General features: G+C 38.6%; 1 protein-coding gene across 9 annotated transcripts in view; it reads right to left on the bottom strand.

Annotated features, from left to right (window-relative positions):
- The window catches only part of nfixa (nuclear factor I/Xa), a 140,754-nt gene extending 124,542 nt beyond the window's left edge, over window positions 1-16,212 (bottom strand). For 3 of the 9 annotated variants that reach the window (XM_086081947.1, XM_086081948.1, XM_086081958.1), the window contains exons 1-2: window positions 15,392-16,209; window positions 2,829-2,912 (exon numbers count right to left, since the gene is read on the bottom strand). In XM_086081947.1, coding sequence (XP_085938073.1) covers window positions 2,829-2,912; window positions 15,392-15,394 — 87 coding nt within the window. In that variant the 5' untranslated portion in view covers window positions 15,395-16,209. Of the gene's footprint in view, window positions 1-2,828; window positions 2,913-15,391 lie in introns of all 9 variants that reach the window. The other 6 variants (XM_086081950.1, XM_086081952.1, XM_086081955.1 and 3 more) reach the window with 4 other exon arrangements.
- Window positions 16,213-22,142: the final 5,930 nt, after the last annotated feature.

Below are 22,142 nucleotides of genomic sequence, written 5' to 3'. Positions count from 1 at the left end.
TTCCCCGGCGTTTACAAGACTCATGGTAATTAGTTAGAGATGGCTTCAGTGCTGCTGATTTGTTTACCAACGTTGGAATGGTCTCATTAGTTTACTATGAAATGAGACAATTACAGTGACTGTTTAAATTACCTAATATAATGCAAATGTACTTTTTCAAAAAAAATTACATTTTTGTCTATGTCCTAAGTGTATATTTTGCTTTTATTTTATTTTATTTTTATTTATTTGCTGTAGTACAAGAGAGGCACCAATTACCTATAACAAATTCATTTTGTGTTTCAGCATACAAGGCCAATAAAGATGCTTCTGGTTCTAATATTTGAGGGAGACGTTTTGTCTTTGACCACCTTGGAATTGAGATGCTGCATCTCAAATGGGTTCAGGGCGGTAATAATAGATCAAATAATTAGAATATAACAATCTAAGCCAACATCAGCAACATTTGAAATGTTTTTTCTACACTGTTTTTTAGTACGACTATCCATTTACCCTCAACTTTCTTAACCGCTTGATTGCCTTACACACACCAAATTACACTACTCATAATGCTGCTTTGAATAAACGATTTGATTGGCTGAGCCATATCACATGGCGGCGTTGCACCGCACATGGTTGCTGGGCAGTCTTTTCATGTGTGCACATGTGTGTACAACTGTATTGACCATGAAGAAAAAATGTTGGTTAAATAAGAGTACTAAGAGTAAGAAATCCCAGAAATGACACTCATTCATTAAAAAAAATAATAATAATAATAATAAATAGGAGGAGGAACAAATCACACAGGGGGATTAAAAAAACAAAAACAAAAACAAATCACATTGTTTAGACATTTACCAGTGCCTAGGCAGTATCTAGCAGTTACAAGCAGTTAAAAAGATTTAAATGCAAAGTAAGGAAAATAGCTCGCTAAAATTACTAAAAGAGCATACAGTGCAAAAGACCTTAATAATAGGTATAGGAAAAGAGCATCGTTTTAACCTGGATTTAAAAGCATCTACACTTTGAATCTTTATTCATGCATATTTTTTACTCTGATAATAAAGAATACCAGTAAAAAAACAAACAGCTTTTTAACTGTGATATTTGGGGGGGGGGTGCTATTATACGGAGGTGCGCGTTATTCACGGGATTTTACGGCAATACTAATTTATAGTAGGTCGGTTTAGAAAAGTGTCATGGTCCACTTCCTGACCTCTACTTTACATGGTTCTTCTACAGCATCTGACTTAACCAGCCCTCTTTGTCTGTAGCTGGATTGGAGCCGAGACACCCATTTCAGTATTCAACACAACACAGGCACTCTGGCGAACAAATAACAAGCTGTAGAAACCACAAGAGGAATTAGAAAACAGCAGAACTCAGGTCTGCATCGAAAAAACCTCCAAATTTCCCATCTTGACCGCCACACTGAGAAAAGCCCCTTCCCTCGAGCTCTGGCGGTTTCCGAGACTGTGTTTGCCACACGAGGAAAAACCACATGGTGTGACAACACTTGAAGCGTGTTGTGGTCTCCCGTTGACACGCGCCGCTGGCCGCGCATTTTATGTTTACCATCTCCTGTGGTTACGCTGTACGTTAAAAGCCAAGGCTGATATCGCCATTAGTGGGCTAAATGTGCGAGACAGGTGGTTGTGGCTCCCTTTCAAATGCTGTTTATGTGAGAGCACCAGTCATGAACGTACAGTACATGTAACATGCAGTCAGGCTGGCCATTATGGCTAACAAGAACCTCGTACAAAGGAGATGTTATGGGTCTGGTTGCAATCTCAGTTGGTGTACGTGTAGTTGTACATGTGTCGGGCCTGCTGCTTTTTTAAGTGTTTACTGTGTGCAATGGCAGCTCACGTTTTCAGTCTGGCTGCTTTAGATTATATCGCGTTTTTGTTTATATATGACAGGAAGAAAATGTAAACATCTTCATGAATACAATCCTTCATACAGTTATGTCTGTGAATGTAAAGTGTGGTGTCATTGTATGAAGTAGTATTTGGGCCACACTGATTTTTTTTTTTCTTCAAAATTTCTACAAAGGTAATTACAACAATTTGAAGCCACTGCCTTACATTGTGCAATATCTTTATATTGTGTTCAAAACATCATAATTATTTTAAAATAAAATAAAAAAATCCGGCATTATATTACTCTTATAGTAAAATATTTCCAATTGTTCATTATTGTGCTTTAGCCGGCAACACGTTTACTCCCACAAAAGACGAAAATAAGCCTTGACAAATCCCCACACTAAAGAGCATAAGCGAAACATAAGAAAATATATGTACAACAGAAAAGTAGCAATTTTAAGGTGCATTCTTGCATGTCAAGGAATTCGCAATGCATCGGTTTATGGCTTCCAGGATGACATTTTTGGATGAGAATGACACTGGGAGGATGTGACATGTATAATTTAGTAGAACATGAAGAATTCAGTAGAAAATAAAGCATTACACTCTGTTCGGATTGTAATATTAACATATACCATTTGCTATAAAAAAATAAAATAAAAAAAACTATGTTTAAAATTGAAGTCAGTGGTTAGAATGTAGAATTGTCCCGGTTAGAGTGCACAATCTTTCATAGAAAATCCATTTAAATTCCTGTGAGAATACGCATAGTGTTAAATATGTTAAATATGTTCTCGGGGGCATGTGGAGAGTGTGAGGCTGTCCAAAAAAAAAAAAAAACTGATTTAACCACAGTAAGTCAAGGTAGAGTAGATCATTTTAATCCACTCGCCTAGTTTGTATGGCCACAAAATGAATCACTTGTGTTTGCGGTTCATTCGTTCATTCGTGTGTGTGTGTGTGTGTGTGTGTGTGTATGTATACCCTGTATGTATCAGACACAAGGAAACATTCAGGCACCCCTGGGCCTCTGACAGGATCGTTGTTCACCAGGTAAGCGTCGGTAGCCTGCAAAGAAACAAAACAAAAATTGCTGTGAAACACACTCATTATCATAAACGGTTATGTGCACAAGTGAAGAGCATAATAATAAATAATTGATTGTTAAGAATTCTGTCATTTGTGTGTCATTTGTATGGACGGCACTACCAGACTATAACGATGCTGTCCAGTCACCTTCACACTAGTTTTCTGTCTAAAGATGTCCAACATCAGCTACACAAGCTACATTCGTGCTATATAGCAATTTTGTGGTATATAACACACCCAAATATTTTTAGTGTTTACCTATTTTAGAAAAATGCATTGTGAATAATGCAATTTAACTAGTTGGACAAAAACACAATTTTGATGCTTTTTTTCCTTTATTTAATCCATACAGTAATAATCCTAAAGAACAAGGACATTGCCAAATGAAACAGCAACAGCTTCATTTTATATTACACAACAGCATTTCGGGTTTTTGTGGTGGCTTTAAAAAGACAAGAGGGAGAATATCCCATTCGTCACACGTGTGGCTGCGATTCCCCCCCAAAAAAAGACCACACGTTACCTTGCGTTACGTGCTGAGTTGACTGACAAAAACAAAGACAAGCAATGTCAAAGGTGTTCATCTATTAGCAGGCGTGTCCATAAAGCAACACTCTGTACAAAGTTGCTTCCAGGTGACAAACCTAAAGAAAATTACCCAAATGATTGCATTGTTTGAAGTGGAGTTAAGTGCTCTCATTTTACTTTTACAGTGTGAAATTGATTCATTAACCATTTAAGATATGTATTTATTTTTTTACACCAAGTGGTATGTCTGAAATAATTTTTTAGATTTTATTTTATTTAAAATGGGATATTAAGATTAAACTTGTTTGCCTCATTATTTGGTGCTGCAGCAAAGATTTGCTATAAAAAGATTGTATCTGTTTACTTGGTTTTAACCACTGTCTAGATTTATGGCAATATAAAATGCTGTGATAAATCATGTTGGGATAAATCTCACTAATAGAAAAACAAAACAGGACTTGGTACTGGCAGATATTCAAAATCAAGTGACTTGGACCAAATTACTGTAATAATCCAGATAAAGAAACATTATCAATGCTTTCAAGTTGTGTTTCAAAAAATTTGGGATGGATTGAAAATGGGTCATTGGTCAATTTCTATGGGGTAATTGGGTAAGAGTAAAATACTTATGAAAGAATTTTGGGCAAATATATTTTTGATATATGTTTGTTGCTAATAAAGTCATGCTTTCTCTGCTGTTTTTTCATCAGTATCTTAGTACAGTATGTGTTACGGCAAAACGTGTGTATGTAACTTTGGGCCCTGGGAGGAAGCTAATTTCTCATTTGGGTCAAAAGATGGAAAAAAGTGTGTGGAAACCTTGGTTCAAAGTTACTCTCATTTTATTGAATACAAAATATTCGTATGTTTATTTTCTAGCGGCAGAACAAAGTCCTGACTGACAAACAGCTTGTGCACCAACTCAAGCCAGCCCAGTGTGTAAGTACAGCTCTGTATACATGCATGTGTGCATTCAGCGAGCTTCATTTGTATTCTTATTCAAGCAGGCCAGCAAGACAGGCTTCTGGCAGAGCCCGGCGCTGTGAAATGGGCTCTCCTCGCAGTGGTGCCGCTGATTGGATCAAGCTATCCCTCTCCGCTTAGCCGAAGGGAGCCCAAATCCCACAGCCGCTGCGGCGTTCTGCGAAATCCTATTTCATTTCACAACTTTAACGGATAAAAAAAAGCAAACAGGCGCTCTTGTGCCAGCCGGGACCCCGTGACACATTTATTCAGCGACAACACGAGCCCAAGGAAATTGTTTAAACTGCTGCGTACAAAAATATAATCACCTGCACATATTTACATACACATGCACGGGTGCACGCACGCACACGGGCGTCCACGTGCGTGCCACTTAAGCAGACGCGCAGACACAAACCCCGTAATAAGAGCCAGACGCTGGCAGACCGCACAACCGCGAGTTGTGGCGAAAACAAAGGCTATTCATATCCTTCGCAATGAGAGGCCTTTGCCCCCCCCCCTTCCCCCTTGCTGTTTTATTACAGATAATCTGCACTCACAAACCTTCCATTTTTTGGCAATTGTGTGATTTTCTAATCATCTTTATTAGTACATAAACATTGCTTACAAGGGCAACACACTGCCCATTGTTCAGACTGGATGGCGGGATCGAGGCCTGCTGATAAGACATTACTGCTATGTGCTGTATTATACTACGTCCGTCTTCTGCCAGGCCACATGTGTCCAGTGACGCATCCGATTGGCCGCCCAGATCCATGGCACCTGTGCAGGAGCAGACGGCAGCCAACCAGAGAACGGCGAATCAGGTGTGTGATGCGGCTTCCTCCGATTGGCTCGTCTTGGCCGGAGACAAGGTCAGGTGCAGCGGCAAATCTACTCTGATTGGCCGACACGTTGCCCAAATGAGTGACGTCAACAGAGTCATTTCCATTGGCTGCCGTGGCCCATTTTGATGATTAATATGTGTGTGGTAGGAGGGTGGCACTGGGACAACTGGCTCAGTTGGGAATGTGCAAGGCAAAATCCATTTCCAAAGGCACTATAAGGACAAATGTTTTTGGACGCATCGCTAAGTCAATAAAATTATCAATCAGGGGTTGGTATCACTTAGTCCCCACAGAATCGGAATTATTTATCTTAAGATATTTCTACAGCGATCCTACGTTTGTCGGGTTGGTGGGGAGGGGATACACTTTAGATCCACCTGCAGTAGATGGAAATCCGCTATATAGACAAACCATACGAAAAAAATAAATAAATAAACTTTTAACGGTTTTACCCCCACCGGCCTCCAGCGAACTTAACTCACTTTCACAACAAGCCATTTTCTAACCTACAAGGCATCTTTGATAGGCTAACAAAACTGTGCTATAACCCTTTAAGCTACGAATTATTTAAACGCAAATAGAAGAGTAACACATGTATGCTGTGTATACAGATACGTTCTCTTTTTAAATTGAATTAACAAGCAGAAATATATAGTTGTCATAGTGAACGCTTAAAAGACTGCAAGTCCAAGTATTTAGTAATTGAACAACGGTAATTTAAGTAGATAAACACGTTGTCTTTCATATTAGTCAATGATTCATTCATCCTTATTTTAGCGCAAGCGTAACCCGATAAGACCACAAAATGTATGTATAATGAATTTGATATTGTTTATTCTAATACAGATGATTTTATCGCTTATGTGTTAAAAATGCATGGGAAGGGGACCTGGAAAATATAATTGCATATTAAATCGCAATTGTAATATTGAGGGGACAGAAAAAAATGCAATAAGATTTTTCCAAATCGTTAAGCCCTCACCATCATATATTATTTATCCTCTGAAAAAATATTATTTATATCTGTATGTACAGTATATATTATATTGACCCCTAGTGTCCAAGGTGCGCACATCAGAAAAAGATGCACAATAAATTAATCATGATGCACGAAAAGTTTGAATGAAATTCTATTCAATTTTGTTATTACCATATGTATTATAAAGCATAATACAGCAGAGTGCTAATTGTTTTAACTGAAAAACACCTACAAAATCAGGGGACAACGAGCATGTGCAATGCAACACCACTGTAAAAAAACAAACTCTGAACTGTGATATAGCAGGGAACACTGTATACTTATGGGAACAGTTTCGGGAAGACCATTTCTGTTCCCAGGAGGATATCAACATGCGTCGATGGTGTGCAAAAACAACCAACATCACTGCAAACATATTTCCTTTCATTTTCACTTTCTGTGAGTAGCAGATCACGATACTTTTGAGTATACTTTACCATCCAGTTGGGACGAGCATCATAATCAAATTGGTTGTATAATCCAAATCATTCATCACAACAGAAATGACAAGGTAAAAAGTATTGACAACAAACCACCACTGCGTTTAGTTATCAAAACTGAAATGACCCCTGACAGGAGAGATTCCACACTCCTGACAGACTACATTTTAATGGAACATCATGTAATGGGACTGAAAACACAATAGATGCCTTGCATTCATTTCCTATTAAGGAAGCGGCACGCAGCCATTCTAATGGTCTTTTAAGTCATCCACCAGAGAAACAGGTGTTGATCCCATTGTGAAACAGTGAATAACAAGAAACTAATAAATAGGCTAAGCTCGCTACCTGCCACTTGGGAGGCCCGAACATATTGACTCCCCTTTGTAGTAAACTCCACCCCCCACCCCCCACCCCAAAAAAAACAACCTCCAGGCCCTCAAACGCTCTATCCCGCAGCGTTGTATGAATTATAAATTGTACTATATATATATATATAACATATGCCCGGCCCATATGGCCAGCCCTGAGCAGAAAAATCTCAAAGCCCTCCTTAATTAACATTTTAGAGGGAAGCGATTCGGAGGCGGGAGATTGAGTCAGTGACCTATTTGGAGTCCGCCATCATCGCCCCATGCAAATGTGTTAATTGAGACACATTTTCCCACTACACAAATATGCAAGCAGATACAATTTGGATTTTATATATTAATTTTTTGGTCTCAACCATCTGATCAATCGTTTAAAAGTATAACAAAAGAAGTTGCTTTGTTTTTCACGGTATTTCTCGCCAGCCTTCCCTCCTCTCTCTCGCTACTGTATGCGTTCACCACCATATGGCCAAATTCTTTGGAGGTGACATCTCCCAAAATCTGCTCATGAACACATACACACTTGCACATTGAAACGCACACCTCCACAGAGCCTCGTATGAAGGGCCCCGGTGGAGGGATTTGTTCTCACGTGGATCCATTTGAAAGCGCATGAATGGCAACGTACCAATGCATCACGTACTTGCAGGGGAACACACACCTTCCGCAAGCCATTTAAACACAAGCTGGTTACATTTGTTTTTAAAAGACTGATTTGTTAGCCATAAGCATAAATTGTTCATGTTTAAGGTACAGATTGAATAATGAAGGGGACAGTGGAGGATGAGACACACATACACACACACACACGCTCACACAAAAAGTGAGTCCAGCCAACCCGTGAGAGATGGCAACCGGTTCAAAAGACACCGGGCGGGCGGGCGGCCGGCCGGGTGGGCGGGCGTCACCGGCGATCTGTTCCACCGAGCGCGAGGGGGATGTATGAAAGGCAAACACGGCCGCCGTGTGAGCGCCTGCCAAAGCTACCTCGGGGAGATATGTTGGAAAAAGGCTATTTTTCACACCGATGTCTCAAGAGGAGAAGGAGGGGGGTGAGAAAGAAGATGAGAAACTGATGGGGTTACATAAAAAAATGAGGGATGGATAGATGGATGAGTGGGTCTTAATGATTTCACTCCACTTGAGGGTGATGGAGGTCACAAGTACAGCCAAGCCTGTTCATACAGCGTAGCTACTGAGATTAGGAGAAAACACACTTTTAAGTAACTTGATTGTATCCAAAATATAATGTGGCCGACTCCTGATTGCTTTGATAGCAAAATAAATCATACCAATCACCCCCACTCCCCCCCAAAAAATAAAATAAAAATTAAAATACAAAAATTCGCAGAATTTTTGTCGAATGTTGGCAAAACAATGTTTTTGTTGATTGCCAAATGACATTTTCGCAGCAAAATATTGTGCAACATTTTCCTGGCTAATTTTTTGGGCCAAATGTAATTTTTGGTGGCAAAATATACCACTTTCCTGCTCGACTATTTCTTTGCACAAAATTTGCATTTAAATGGCTATTCATAGCATTCATTTCTAAATGTCGCATTTTCATTGCCAAATGACATTTTGCTGACCAAATAATGTTGCAATGTAAGTTTTCATAGTTAAATGTAATATTTTCATTGGTAAATATAATATTTTTATTGGTAAATATAATATTTTTGTTGGTCAATATAATATTTTTATTGGTAAATATAATATTTTTATTGGTAAATATAATATTTTTAGGCAAAATATTGCATTCATGTGGCAATATATAAACTATAACATTTTTTGTCCTGCAATTGGCCAATCCAAGGTGTACCCTGCATCTCCCTTTAAAGTCAGCTGGGATAAGCTCCACGCACATCTACGACCTGAATGAAGGCAAGCGGTATAGAAGATGGATGGATTTTTTTTTTCTCCAGAAGAAAAAATAAAAATAAAACAAAAAAAGAAGATGGATGGATGTTCTAAGTGCCGTTTTAATAACAAAATATTTCATTTTGGTGAAAGTATAACATTTCGAGTTAATTTGCATTGTCTAACATTTCCATACGGAGGCAAGTTTGTATCTTGAAAGATAGAGATTCTATGGTAATACACAGAATACAGAATACGTTTGTGTGCCGAAATACAGTTTCTGCCCAAATGTCATTTTAAGACCCAATTTCTGAGCTGCATGGCAGCCATATTTGTGGATTGTGTTGAAGTCACTGTTGCTATGGTTACTGAGGCAAAAAACGTGATTCTCTGTTAATGAACTTGTGATATCAACAAAATCTATAACCTAACTTGCTCTTTTTACCCATTGGGATAAGCTCGTACTGATACCAGGTATCATAACGAGCCCTTATTTGTATTGAGTATCCACGAAAGCTGCTGATACCAGTCAGCGATATCAGGTATTGTCACCCTCTATTATAAGGAAGTAAATAGCATGCATGACTGCATCCATGTGCTTAAAGTGAGCCACGTTTAGGGTTTTAAAGTACGAGGTAATGGTTTTGCTGTTATGGTTGTGCGCTATCAGTGAGTGCTCAAAAGTTGAGCATTCACACTGGCATTGGTCTGGAAAAAAAAATGGTATCGAACATCCCCATTTACTACTATATGAGACATGTGTCAGCGCTTTTGCTTCAGTCGTTTTAAAAGAGGATACTGGCAACACAACAAAGGTACATTCTAGCATGCTATTAGTGGATGTGAGCACAGGTACCAACGCTTATCCCAAAAGTCAAACAGATAACATTCCCACTAAACTGCAAGTGAAACAAGTTTGCACACATTGTGACACACCTAAATAAAAGCTCAGGCTGGCACCCCGCCTGTAAACTATCGTGATCTTGCTCAACAGGCTCGTCCGTAACTGCTGCCTTTAGATAATGGTGTGCCAATTGTAACACCGAACGTTCCAGGCTGCAACGTTTTTGCTGCCACGCTGCTTGCACTCCACACCACCTCTGCACACCAGATAAATTCGAGTTCTACTGGCCTTACTTCCCAGAGGAGCCTTATCCGGCCAGGTCTATACGTGGGCCAAACCATGCATTCTGGAGGCAAAATGTTGCACGTTCATGGAAAATGTATTGTTATGCTGCCAAAATGTAACGTTGACGTGACAACATTTTCATGACATAGTGTTATGTCACAATTTTATGTTTTAAGGGAAAATATTGCATTTTTAATGTTAATTAGCAATATTTGATCATTTTCACGTTCATCATTTTCTGGAAAAACGGTTCTGGCTAGATATGCTTTCATTACAAAAAAAAGATTTTCATTTACAAAGTGTCTCTTTTGTGGAAAAGTATAGCTTTCATGGTAAATGATAACATTTATAGGGCCCGACCTATATGGATTTTTTTTAGGCTGATTTCAATTCCAATACATGCCAAAATAATAATAATAATAATAATAATTCTCATAGCCAATTAATTGGGCAATTATATATAATAAATAAATATAATAAATATATATATATATATATATATATATATATATATATATATATATATATATATATATATATATATATATATATATATATATATATATATAAACATTGTATTTATCAATAAATAAATTCAATATACATATCTAAAAAATAAAACGTATCGATCTCCAGTCAGTAAAACTCACACTTGCTAAAGTGAAAGCAAAGTAAAATTATACCTGCGTATATGACCTAACATTTTCTGATTTGATTTAAAAAAACACCAAGATTTTGTAGCAATCCTTGTGGGTGGGTCGCGGATTGTGTAGTTTCCCATGGTCTGGACTGGCCGTGAATGCAACACGAACAGACTTTTGTTTTGGTCAGCTAAGCGCGTTCGGATCTGTTGTGTTCTGGCGTGGTTACGGCCGACAGTTACTTGCAAATTGTCGTTAAAGAGTTGTTGTTTGTTCGTCGCTTGGCCTGATTCGTTCACCAACGCTACAATACATGTACATTAAAAGAGGCTGCCACTGCAGCGGCAGCACCTAAATGACGGTGAGTAATGACAATTTCGTCCATCCTAATTTTCACTCATGAAATCGGACACAACATATGGCCACATACAGACGTATTAAGCCTCAAAATATAGGCCAACTCAAATGTGTCAGTTGCTGCCGCACACTTGCGTGTACACCCAGTTTACAAAATGTGTGAACGGTGAAGTGCTGTTTTAAAACCAAGATCAAACAAATTAAACATGTTAGACACTCGTCTCAAGGTCTCAGACAAAAAACTCACCAAAATGACCCCCACTTATGGCACCAGGCTTTAGTTGCAGCAGTGACGTTCCAATTCCCCCTCCCTCTTCCTCTCCTTCCGCTACGTTTCAATGGGCATTTAAATCGCAGCCCTTCGCGATTACGTAATCGCGTTTTGTCAGCCCTATACAGTAATAGATTGACGGCAACGCAAATAGCCTTGCTAAACTTTTACTTTGAAATTCGCCCACGTCGTGGCGTGATGGCTAGCTTGACATTTAGACATTACTTTATCGTAGTTGCTTGACATTGTAGTTGCGACCAACATCAACACAACGCTATACCGAACACATATTCAATCGCTAATTTAGGACGCTAAGTAACTGCTAATTAATTACGCTGTCATTGTATGGCACGGCAGAAGTCTCCGACGTAAGTGGCTAGCGGCTACCTGTTAGCATGGCTAACAACTGTCTGGCTGCCGGCTGATAAGTAAGTTTGACAGCTTACTTTAATTCTTTTTCAATATTCTAGGCCAAGGCTTCTTTGTAATTCACTCTCCATGTTTAAAGGAAGGGAATGTGCCTTAAATTCTTTAAAATCTTAAAGTATTTTCATTATTATTAAGAAAAAAAATAATGACAGATAAATAGAACTTTGTCTTCATTTATTTTATAAAACACTTTTGCCCAACTCAAAATGTCTTAGCTGTTTAGATTATAGGAACACAACTTTAAGCCATTAATACACTGTTATTTTACACATGAACCACGTAAAAATAAGAATAAGAATATATATATATATATATATATAGTTAATTTTAAGTTAATCAAAAGTTCCTTTAAATTGCAAATTCTTTTAACGCCACAATTTTTTTTGAAACGTGCGATTATTGATTGGCCCTTACTCGGAAAGCCTGTACTGCGGGAACTCCAGTTGCAACGCAGCAGACACGTCCACGTCAAAATTTAGCAGTAATACATTTAAATTTGTGGAGACTGGGGTCAAGTTGTATTTTACAATTTGAAAAATGTGCAGAATTTCACAAGTTACTTCATGTTAAAGATTAGCTAGCTCTTAATAAGAAAAGAAACATGCACAGAGCTGTCGCCGTCTTACAAAAGCAATTATGCCATCTAGTGGCAGAAAAATTACCTCAACACAATATCACACTCGTTTTTTTACAGTACAGTATCTTTTTAATTTTAACTCAATTTTATGATTTATTGTGAAATTACTGTAGCAATGACTAAAATATGCAGCCACATTTCTATTATTTACATTTTTTTTTACCATTTTTATGCTAACAAGAGTATGAAAACTTCGTACATTTTATTGTACATCTAGAACATATATATATGTTGAGTATGTCTCCGGCTAAGTTGTGAGCATGCAATGATGCTCATCTTGGTGGTCAAATGTCATTGGGTCACGTTTTAAACAAATGCTTAACTTCTGTGTCATTTCCGATACATTTCTTGAGATTTTCTGAAGATTTTGTGCAAATCTCCAGGCGGTCCCTGATTTAAGAAGCTTCTAAAATCTGCTAGTTTTAAGTGTTTTCTTTGTCAAATATTGCACTGCAAATTAGTTTTGCATGAAGCATTCAAGTCAGTAACATATCTGTCCACCAGATAACCTAATGCTTCACTGGCCTAACTTGAACATATCCAGGTAATATTACGTGAGCCAAACCACAGTCACTCCCTGCCCTGCAAGTGGCTTTCAACAACAAGGTAGGGGCTGGTACAATCATCCCTTTGTGTCGTCAAGGGTGTTTTTTGTGGTTATCCTTTTTGCCGAGTTAACGGCAACAGGCAGGAAACATGGAGTTGCATTACAGCGCACAAAGCATGACTGAACAAATCAGCTTGTCGTATTAAATATCTCACTCAGTTACATCTTAGCTGAAATAACACTCCTTTTAATCCAATGGAATAATGGAGGTGGTGTGTCTCCCCCCCTTCACAGGCTGCCAACGTCTTGGCCTCCACTTGACTGAGAAGTTGCTTCTCCGTAACCACCAACTGTGAACTGCTCACACCACAATCAAAACACAAGCAGGGGGAGCGACATCTCTGCCGATGACACACCGATGCGTCTAATGACTCGTTTACCTTAAGCCTCAATGAAGGGTAATTGGTGGGATGATGTTACAAATCACAAGTTTGGAGATGCCTACAGCTGCTTGTGTTGATGTTCTGGTATGCAACACCAGCAGGGCACAAAACGTGTTGTACTTGATACTGAAATTAAAGATGGGAGCCAGCCATTATTCAATCTCGTCTTCGGAATGCTTTTGATTGCTATGCAGCAGGGATCACCGATGTTTTTGAAACTTAGGGTGACATCTTGGGTACTCGTAATGCAAAGCGCTACAAGTTTCATACACACTGCTGAAGTAACAAATTTGCTCAAATGATTTGGGGCTAAATCTTCTCATTGTTGTGCCGGCCAGCTTGTCTCTGACCTATGACCGACTAAAAAAAATTAAAATATTGTTTACAAATTTACACCAATGCAAGGCCTGTTTAAAAAAAAAAAGACGTGATGCCACCACAGAAGGGTGGAAACGTTCTGACGACTACAGAACAGGAAATGGAACTTGTTGACGTAGGTACATGCATCTGTGAGTTGGCTGCTCGTTATGCAAATAACGACCAGCTGATGCACTCGTAGGAAGCCATGACTTACTGAATGGCAACAGGTGGATACACGGGTTAATTTCATCTTCTACCATTTGGTGGAAGAGCATTTAAATGATTTGTCTGTCACTAAACGTAACTGGCATAGATTGATGAACAAAGATACTGTAAATTATTTTCAGTAAATAAATACATTTCTGACAAATTGTGGTGAAATTGAATCATTTCCACAGCAACTTGGTTGGGATATGAAGAGTTCGCAGGTTGAACTCAAATGAACTTCAGATGAGGCCTCTTGGGAAAAAAACGATCAAAATACTAAAAATCCTTTACATACATCATTTCAACAGCTACTTCTGTGTTTTGGTCTATGGTAAACGTCAATAATAAAGTCAATGGAAGTCAATGTCAACATTTTAATAGATGGATTAAATTTATAAAACTATACAAATTATTATATAAGCGGTATCTTATTGTAACTGTCCAATACAAATGATGTATATCCAAATTTTTGATTTTTTTTCTTATTCTATAGTTAAGACAAAAAGAGAGAGAGAGAGAGATCCGTGCTCGATGGAGTGACTATTAAAAGCTGAAAGTAGTACCGTGTTATTTATCCTTTTCGTTTCATTTTCTCAATCGTGTTCCTCTGGCATGCACTTAATTAATATTTAGCAAAGTGTTAAAAACTGTGCCAACAATAAACCTATTTGGGATTTCTGAAGGATTAAAAATAATTAAAACATTTTTTTTTTTTAAAGCTCATTCTGCAGGACAAGGTTTTCCCTAATTTCCATAGGTCGACATTGGTGCTTTCACATCCTCTTTAGGCTATTAAAACACTTGTTCAGGGGGGGTTACAAAGACTCTCTGTGTGTCTCACCTCCCCGCCCCCTGCATGGTAGTCTGCAGAGTGTCATCAAGTACACAAGTGAAGTGCTCAGTAGTAGAGATAAAATAAAATTAAAACAGCAAAGGAAAAGGATACCTAAGATCTTCATCCTGCATCTTTCTACAGTTTAATCATCTTTGAGTGTCTCTCTTACGCAAACAAATCAGCATTTTCACAATATGATAATCATCTTTTCAAGCATCACTGCCTGAAAACTTTAAAGCAGAGGTGAGAAACCTGCTGTTTACCGGCCATGCAATTCTAAAAAATTATTTCTATTTAATCACAAACATTTGTCAGATTGTTGGAACTTTTGCCCAAAATCAGTGTGGCACTTGTATGATTTATTAAAAGTGAAATAAAAAAATAATAGGTCCCCCAACTGCTGCATCTAAAAACACACACTCATGTGTCAGCATTAGCCAAAAAGCTCAAATGCAGCCAAACAGCAACATTTAGTTTAACGTTCACTCACACACACGCACACACACGCACACACACACACACACACTTGTGTCCATGTAGCCAACAAAGGCAAACTATTGAGTTACACAGCACGTACCATTATAGCGCAGGGAGATCTGCCAACACTCTCAATGCCCCATTTTCCTTTAAAAGTTCAGCTTCCAAAAAAAAGTGAGAGAGGGAGGAAGACTTGCTCTCTTGGCTGTTGCCGGAAGCCTCCACACACACGGAGGGGGAAAAAAAACCAGACCTTCAGACACTCTCAAAAAGTCAGTCCACACTGCGAGAGGGCAGCAAAAAAAGACGACAGGGGGAAAAGTCTTTTCCGATTTCTTTTCGAGTCTTTTCAACGCCGCTTGGCCATGCTGCGAGACGCCCGCGCCAAAAGTGTCGTCGCGCGTCCTTCAAGCGGCCAAACTTGTCCTGCAGATTGCTCCGCTTCTGCGCTCTCCTCGCACGCAAAAAAAAAGTGGAAAATACGAGTGGGACGGGATGCACAGTAAGTCGGTGTCCCTTTGTGCTCTGTGTGGCTACATAAAAAAAAATAACAATAATAATAACAAGTGAAGTGTTGGCCGCTTCGCGCGTCGTGCGCCCGATCTGTTTAGACTCGCACCTCGCTCTCTCTCTTTCTGTTTCTCTCTCCAGCTCTCTCTCTCTCTCTCGCTCTCTCTCTCTCTCTCTCTCTCACTGTGTGCGTGGATCCGAACGCGCAGTTAGTTGCACGTCGACTGGGGGTTGGGGGGCACCCGTGTTCCCACACCACCTCCCCCCCTTCAAGATGAAAGAGCAGCTACCGAATCTCAACTGGTTGCGAAAAAAATAAAAAATAAATCGGTGCGTAAAATTGGATCTCTCCGCTCGCCTGCACTCAAAACAACACCAAAACGAGCATCCACTAAGTAGCTCACCACATACACACAAACACAATCGAAACACAAAGTGGTTATTTAGTGTGTCACGAAGATAAGGAGGAGGGGTGAATTATTAATAAACGCCGTGCGGAGTTTGCGGAGCGGCCACAGCGAGCAGCTGTGGCTTTAGGAGCATTAGCACCGGCGGGGATTAGGCTTCCTCCCGCCCCGCGTGGGAGTCTGCTGGTGTGTGTGCGAGTGTGTGTGCGTGCGTGTGCGTGCGTGTGCGTGTGTTGCACTGCTCTGATGTGGCGCAATCAAGAGGCAAAGTGCGCAAAGAAAAGTTGTCCCGTTCCAAAAATTAGTATTGTCAAACAGATTTGTTCGTTAATAACGTGCTCAATCTGATAGATCTAGTGAGGAAAAAAAATTTTGTATTGTTTTTTATTTTTCCATTTTGGAAAACTATATAAAGCAAGTTCACCTAATTGTGTTTATGTTACCGTTCAAAAGTTTGAGCTCAATTCAATTCGCTTTTTTTTTTCAAAATATTTTTTTCTTTACATTTACAATATCTGTATTATGCGTTTTCATGGAAAGTATAATTGTCTGTGTGGACCAAAACTTTTGAACGGTAAAGTATGAAGTCGCGCAATTCTTATAAATGCAAGACTGCAAACGTGTTTTTGTGTGTGTTTTGTTTTTTTGTTGGTTTATTGGGAGGGGGGGGGGGGCGGGGGGTATAGAAATATCCCCACCATGACAGCTTTTTTATTTTAAATTGAAATATAAAATGCAAAAATAAAAACGTGTTGCATTTGTTCTCTCCTATGAGTGTGTGTGTAGTTATCCGCCTTTTTTCAAGCAGACATTCCTGCAATATGACGGCGCATCAATAATTTACCGATGACCTCCTCTCACATTTGGTCATCTCAATTATTCATCCAATCGAATTTGTGATTATTATTATTATTATTTAAATTTTATTTTATTTTATTTGGGGCGTGGGGGAGGGGGCATATGGCCTCATTGGGATTATTTAACTTGCAGTATGAAAAAGTGCAGCAGTATGACTTGTAAGGAGGCCCAAATCACACACACACAAGATTAGTTTGTTTATTTAAAAAATGATTTGACACACTTCATATTTCTTTATTTTAATATATGTAATTTATCAACACGATCCAATAAAAAAATATATAACACCCCACACCCACACCCTAAAATCGATTTCATTCAAGATATTTTAAAGATTAACATTGCTGAGAACTGATATTTTTATACATCTTCAGTTGACTTCATTCGTTTAAATCAATACTCTATTTTATTTATTGGACTTAGACGTTGAATTTTTAATTAACTTTATAAATTTAATTTTATTAAGGCTTTTCTCCCAAAATAAATATCGGTGAGAAAAAACAAAAACATGCCCATTGAAAGCAGTGCATTATTATTATTATTAGTAGTAGTAGTAGTATTATTATTAGTATTATTATTATTATTATACTACTGGTTTGATGTTGCAGACGCTGGGAGCTGTCGCAAAGAACATTGGCCTGTGTGGAGAATTTCCAGTTTATTGGGGAGGAGGTGGGAAGAACCAAAGTGCGTCTCTCAACGTTCATTAAAAATAAATATACATGTCACTATTTACTAAATATAATGATATGACCAATTCAGTTTAGAAAACAAAAAATGTTGACTTTTTAATGATCTTGTAGCTGTAGGTTCTGTGAGGGTCTGTGTCACTAAAGGCCCGACGAGCTCAAGGAAAATGGCTACTTCTACTACTTTATTTAAAAACAAAAACAAACCAAAAAAAACAATTAACCAATTAATGTATTTTTAAATGAATTGCAGTTATTTGTGTTACAGTGTTTACTACAAAGAAGAATTCCACAGATCAATATTTACTTTATAGACTATCAAAATCATTGACCATCACTGACACCCTATATGCAATCAATAAATGCACGCATTAAAATCAATTTGCTGCAAAAAACAAATCGTTACAGGATATTTAATTTAATTGAAAGGCAAGGGAAACAAATCACATTCCGTCCCAAAAAATCATTTTGTTGTTTAGAACATAAGACTTGAATTAATAATGCAAAATTGAGGGCAAACACACATTTAATGCAGCTTAAATAATAATGTATGGTGCCTCGCCATATGTTTATTGTGCTTGACCTCGTTTCTTTTTGTTTATTTCATACTTGCTGTCGCTGGGCTTTGTGCAGGAAACAATGCTTTAAAGACAAGCAACTAAGACTTGCCTCTTTTGCAAAAAAAAAGAAAGAAAGAAAGAAAAGGCAAGAAAAAAAAGGGGGGAGTTTTCATAAGTTTTCGAAATTAACAGGAATGGCTGACGTGCACGCGGAGGCCCAATCAGGCTGAAGTTGAAGGCCAACTAGCTCTCACAACCATGCAGCACTTCATCACTGCACACCACCAGAGCTTCAATAGCTTCAGTTTTATTTACACTCTGTTCACATGCACGTGTGCAAATGTTGAATGTAGCCTATTGTGTTCAGGTAACGAGTCAAGAAAACTATACAGTACAGCAATATCGACAGGTGCGCGCTTAAAATCTGGTGACTACCAGAAATCATTGTTAAATGTGAACAAAACACCATTCGTGGTATTTGGGAGTTACACAATATGATACAGGGGGAGGACTGGGTTGAAATTGAAAGGGTGCAAGCATTACAGGTAACATAAATGATTAGGTTAAATCTAAAGTAGTGAAACATTGAAACAATTTAGTTTTTTTTCTTCTTCTTTTTTTTTAAAAGATTATAATTTAGTATTTTTTTAATGTGCAATACATTTTAATCAAAGACTCAGCACAGGTATTTATTTTCCAAAATTTGATTCAACATCAATGCATTCTGTATCAAGTTATATATAGTGGTGTATTCTAATACAGTACATATTATACTTCTTGAGAATTAAAATGTTGCCTCATTTCTGATAACTGCTTTTTGTAATGCTGGTCTTTCCAGTAGCATTTAGAGAGCTAAGTATTTTTTTGGGGAATGATGTAAAAAGTTTGACAACCATGCATGAGAATAGAACATGAACCACTCTGCTGTTCCGCCATATTTAAAATGTACTGAGCTCTGCAGGGAAACAACAAGAACACATCACCCTAAAAAAATTAGCAATAAGGGTTATTCAGATATCTGAAAACACTAATCGACTCTTTTTTAAATACAATTTGCAGATACGGATCATATCAAACAGCATATCTAATGTACAAAAACAACCAACTATTACAAATCAGTCATGCGGGCTCAAAACACTTGAAAACATTCAATATATGAACAGCCAGGAAATATATGTTGATATTCAATTAGCAATGTGAAGCGAAGTGAATAATAAAAGTATTTTTTGAGGATACACCATCAGAATGTATCAAATGTGCTGCAAATGCCGAGATATTACATGGACAGCAAGCACTGTATTGTGTATTTAAATAGAAAAACAATTGTTTATGTGAGGCCGTGTCTATACTAGTATACTACATACTATACTAGTTTAAAATATGGTATATGTGTATGGATATTTTGGGGTATATATGTTGAAATTATGCATAAATTATGGCATCTAGTTAAATATTTCTATTTTAGATTGCACTTCTTGATGGAATATGTATTTTATGTATAATAGTAAGGGGGATTTAAACTTCTTCTTACTCCTTTACATTGTGTTTTCAGTGAGGGATATTTAAAATATATCTTATTTTAACTTTCCATGTATTTCAAAATTTTGTCTGCATGTTCAAAATGTATTTATTAAAAAAAAAAAAAGTAACACACACATTCAAAGTGGCCTTCAAGCTTAGCTTAGAAAAAGCTCACAGGGAAGAGACATGAAGAGAAAAAGATCACATACATGATCTTTGTTGAGGAAGAATTTCAATATTGAATTTTATATGACGGGTGCCGTACCTAATAATGTGGTTGGTCAGTTCCATTCAAGTTAGGCAGGGAAGGAAAAGGAAAAGAAAACTGGCCTCTCACAAACGTGTCTGTTTCTTCCACCACACAATCTTAACTGCCAGTTTAAAAAATAAAAAAAAAATGGCCGTTAGATGTTTGCGCCTCCATTTGAGGAGTGCAGCAAGGGGAACGAGAGTAGGAAACAAACAAGGCCCTTTTTGTTTTAGCAGGCAGGCAAGGCTGGCAGTTGGGCACAGTGCACAAGTGTTGTCTAGCATCACAAATGTACAAATGTTGGCCTGGGTGGACCTCTGCACGCTCACCCGGAGACATGCTAATAGAGCAGCCACAAAGACGCAGAGAATCATTGAAGGAAGGCAGGAAAGTGAGGAAATGATTGAGAATATAAGCAAGTGCGGCGGAAGGGAAATTATTAAAGGGTGGAGAGGGGGAGAGAGAGAGAAAGAGAGAGAGAGAGAGAGAGAGAGAGAGAGAGAGAGAGAGAGAGAGAGAGAGAGAGAGAGAGAGAGAGAGAGAGAAGGGGGGTGGTGGTGGCTGCTAAGCGGCCTTTGGAGGGGTGAGGAATGCTCAACCCTGGCACAGGGGAATGGGATGGAGGGCGCCCTCTTTTTTTTCACCCACACTGCTGCCAGCCCATCACATTCCCACTCCACACTCTTGGAGAGGTTAACGCTCGGAAGCCAGCAGTAGTTTCCTGCAGGAGGTTGTTCACACACACACTGAGAATGTCGTGAATCATGATGTTTCTAAAATAAACTTGGAATATCGGTTTGGATTCATATTTCTTGAACCAAAGGATATAGTTAGGCACATTTTGCAATAGCTTTAGGTACATTTTCATGTACCGTAATTTCCAGAGAACACGCGCACTCAAATATTATATCACCCCCACAAAAAAAAAAGACTCCAAATTCCACAGCTCGTCTCTGCGGAGATCCCTTCCACACATGTGTCGACACCAGTAATTACTGCACTACTTTCCTACTTAGACAGCGCTTTGGTGTCATCTTTTGATAACCTTGGGCTTTCCAGAAAAGCAAAAAAACAAGATTAGGGGAATTTTTCAGCAAATAGCTAGGGAAGAGAAAGCACCAGAAAAAAAAAGTGTTTTATCGTCAAATAAGTGAACTTGTGAATACTGAAATGTGCATACTTGGGCCATTACTGCCTGAATGTATTGCTTTTTGAAAGTTACCGCACATTTTTAGCAATATCCTGCAATTGTTGGGTTCGGTGAAAGCAGCAAAAGCAGATAGTGTAACACCTCATCAGTGAAGGCTATTGATGGTTGTACCACGGGGTGGCCATAATGGAGCTGATTTCCTTGTACTGTGTTTATTGATGACGTGACTGCTGACAAAAACAGCAGGACGACGCCTTCATTAGAACTCATTGGACAACGCTTCACAGTGCAGATGGACAACGACCCAAAGCATAGTGTAGCAACCTGAGTTTTTTTAAGGCAAAGAAGAGGAATGTTATGCAATGGCCAAGGCAATCGCCTGACCCGAATCAGAGTGAAGCTGAACTGAAGAAAAAATGGCCCATGGACAAACATGAACTCAAGACAGTTGCTGCAGAGACCTAGCAGAACATCACCAGGGATGAAATCCAGCATCTGGTGATGTCGTTGATTTGTTCCAGACTTCACATTCTAATTGACTCCAAAGGATTTACAAAAAATTGTAGCCAAGTATTAAAAAGTGAAAGCGATGTGATTTCCAGGACTGGCTGGTAACCAGTTCAGGCTGCCTAAAGCCAGCTGAGATAGGCTCCAGCAACCCCGCGACCCTTGTGAGGACAAGCGGTACAGAAAATGGATGGATGGATGGATGTAGCCAAGTATTAAAAAGTGAAAGCGATGTGATTTCCAGGACTGGCTGGTAACCAGTTCAGGCTGCCTAAAGCCAGCTGAGATAGGCTACAGCACCTCCGCGATCCTTGTGAGGAATAAGCAGTTAAGAAAATAAGATTAAAGCTGTGTGATTTATGATCGCTAATTTGTCCCATTACTTTTAATCCCTTAAAT

Source organism: Leptonotus elevatus, chromosome 8 (assembly GCF_054856555.1).
Source record: "Leptonotus elevatus isolate MCC_2025b chromosome 8, RoL_Lele_1.0, whole genome shotgun sequence".
Lineage (NCBI taxonomy): Eukaryota > Metazoa > Chordata > Actinopteri > Syngnathiformes > Syngnathidae > Leptonotus > Leptonotus elevatus.
This window is presented reverse-complemented; position numbering and strand designations above follow the sequence as displayed.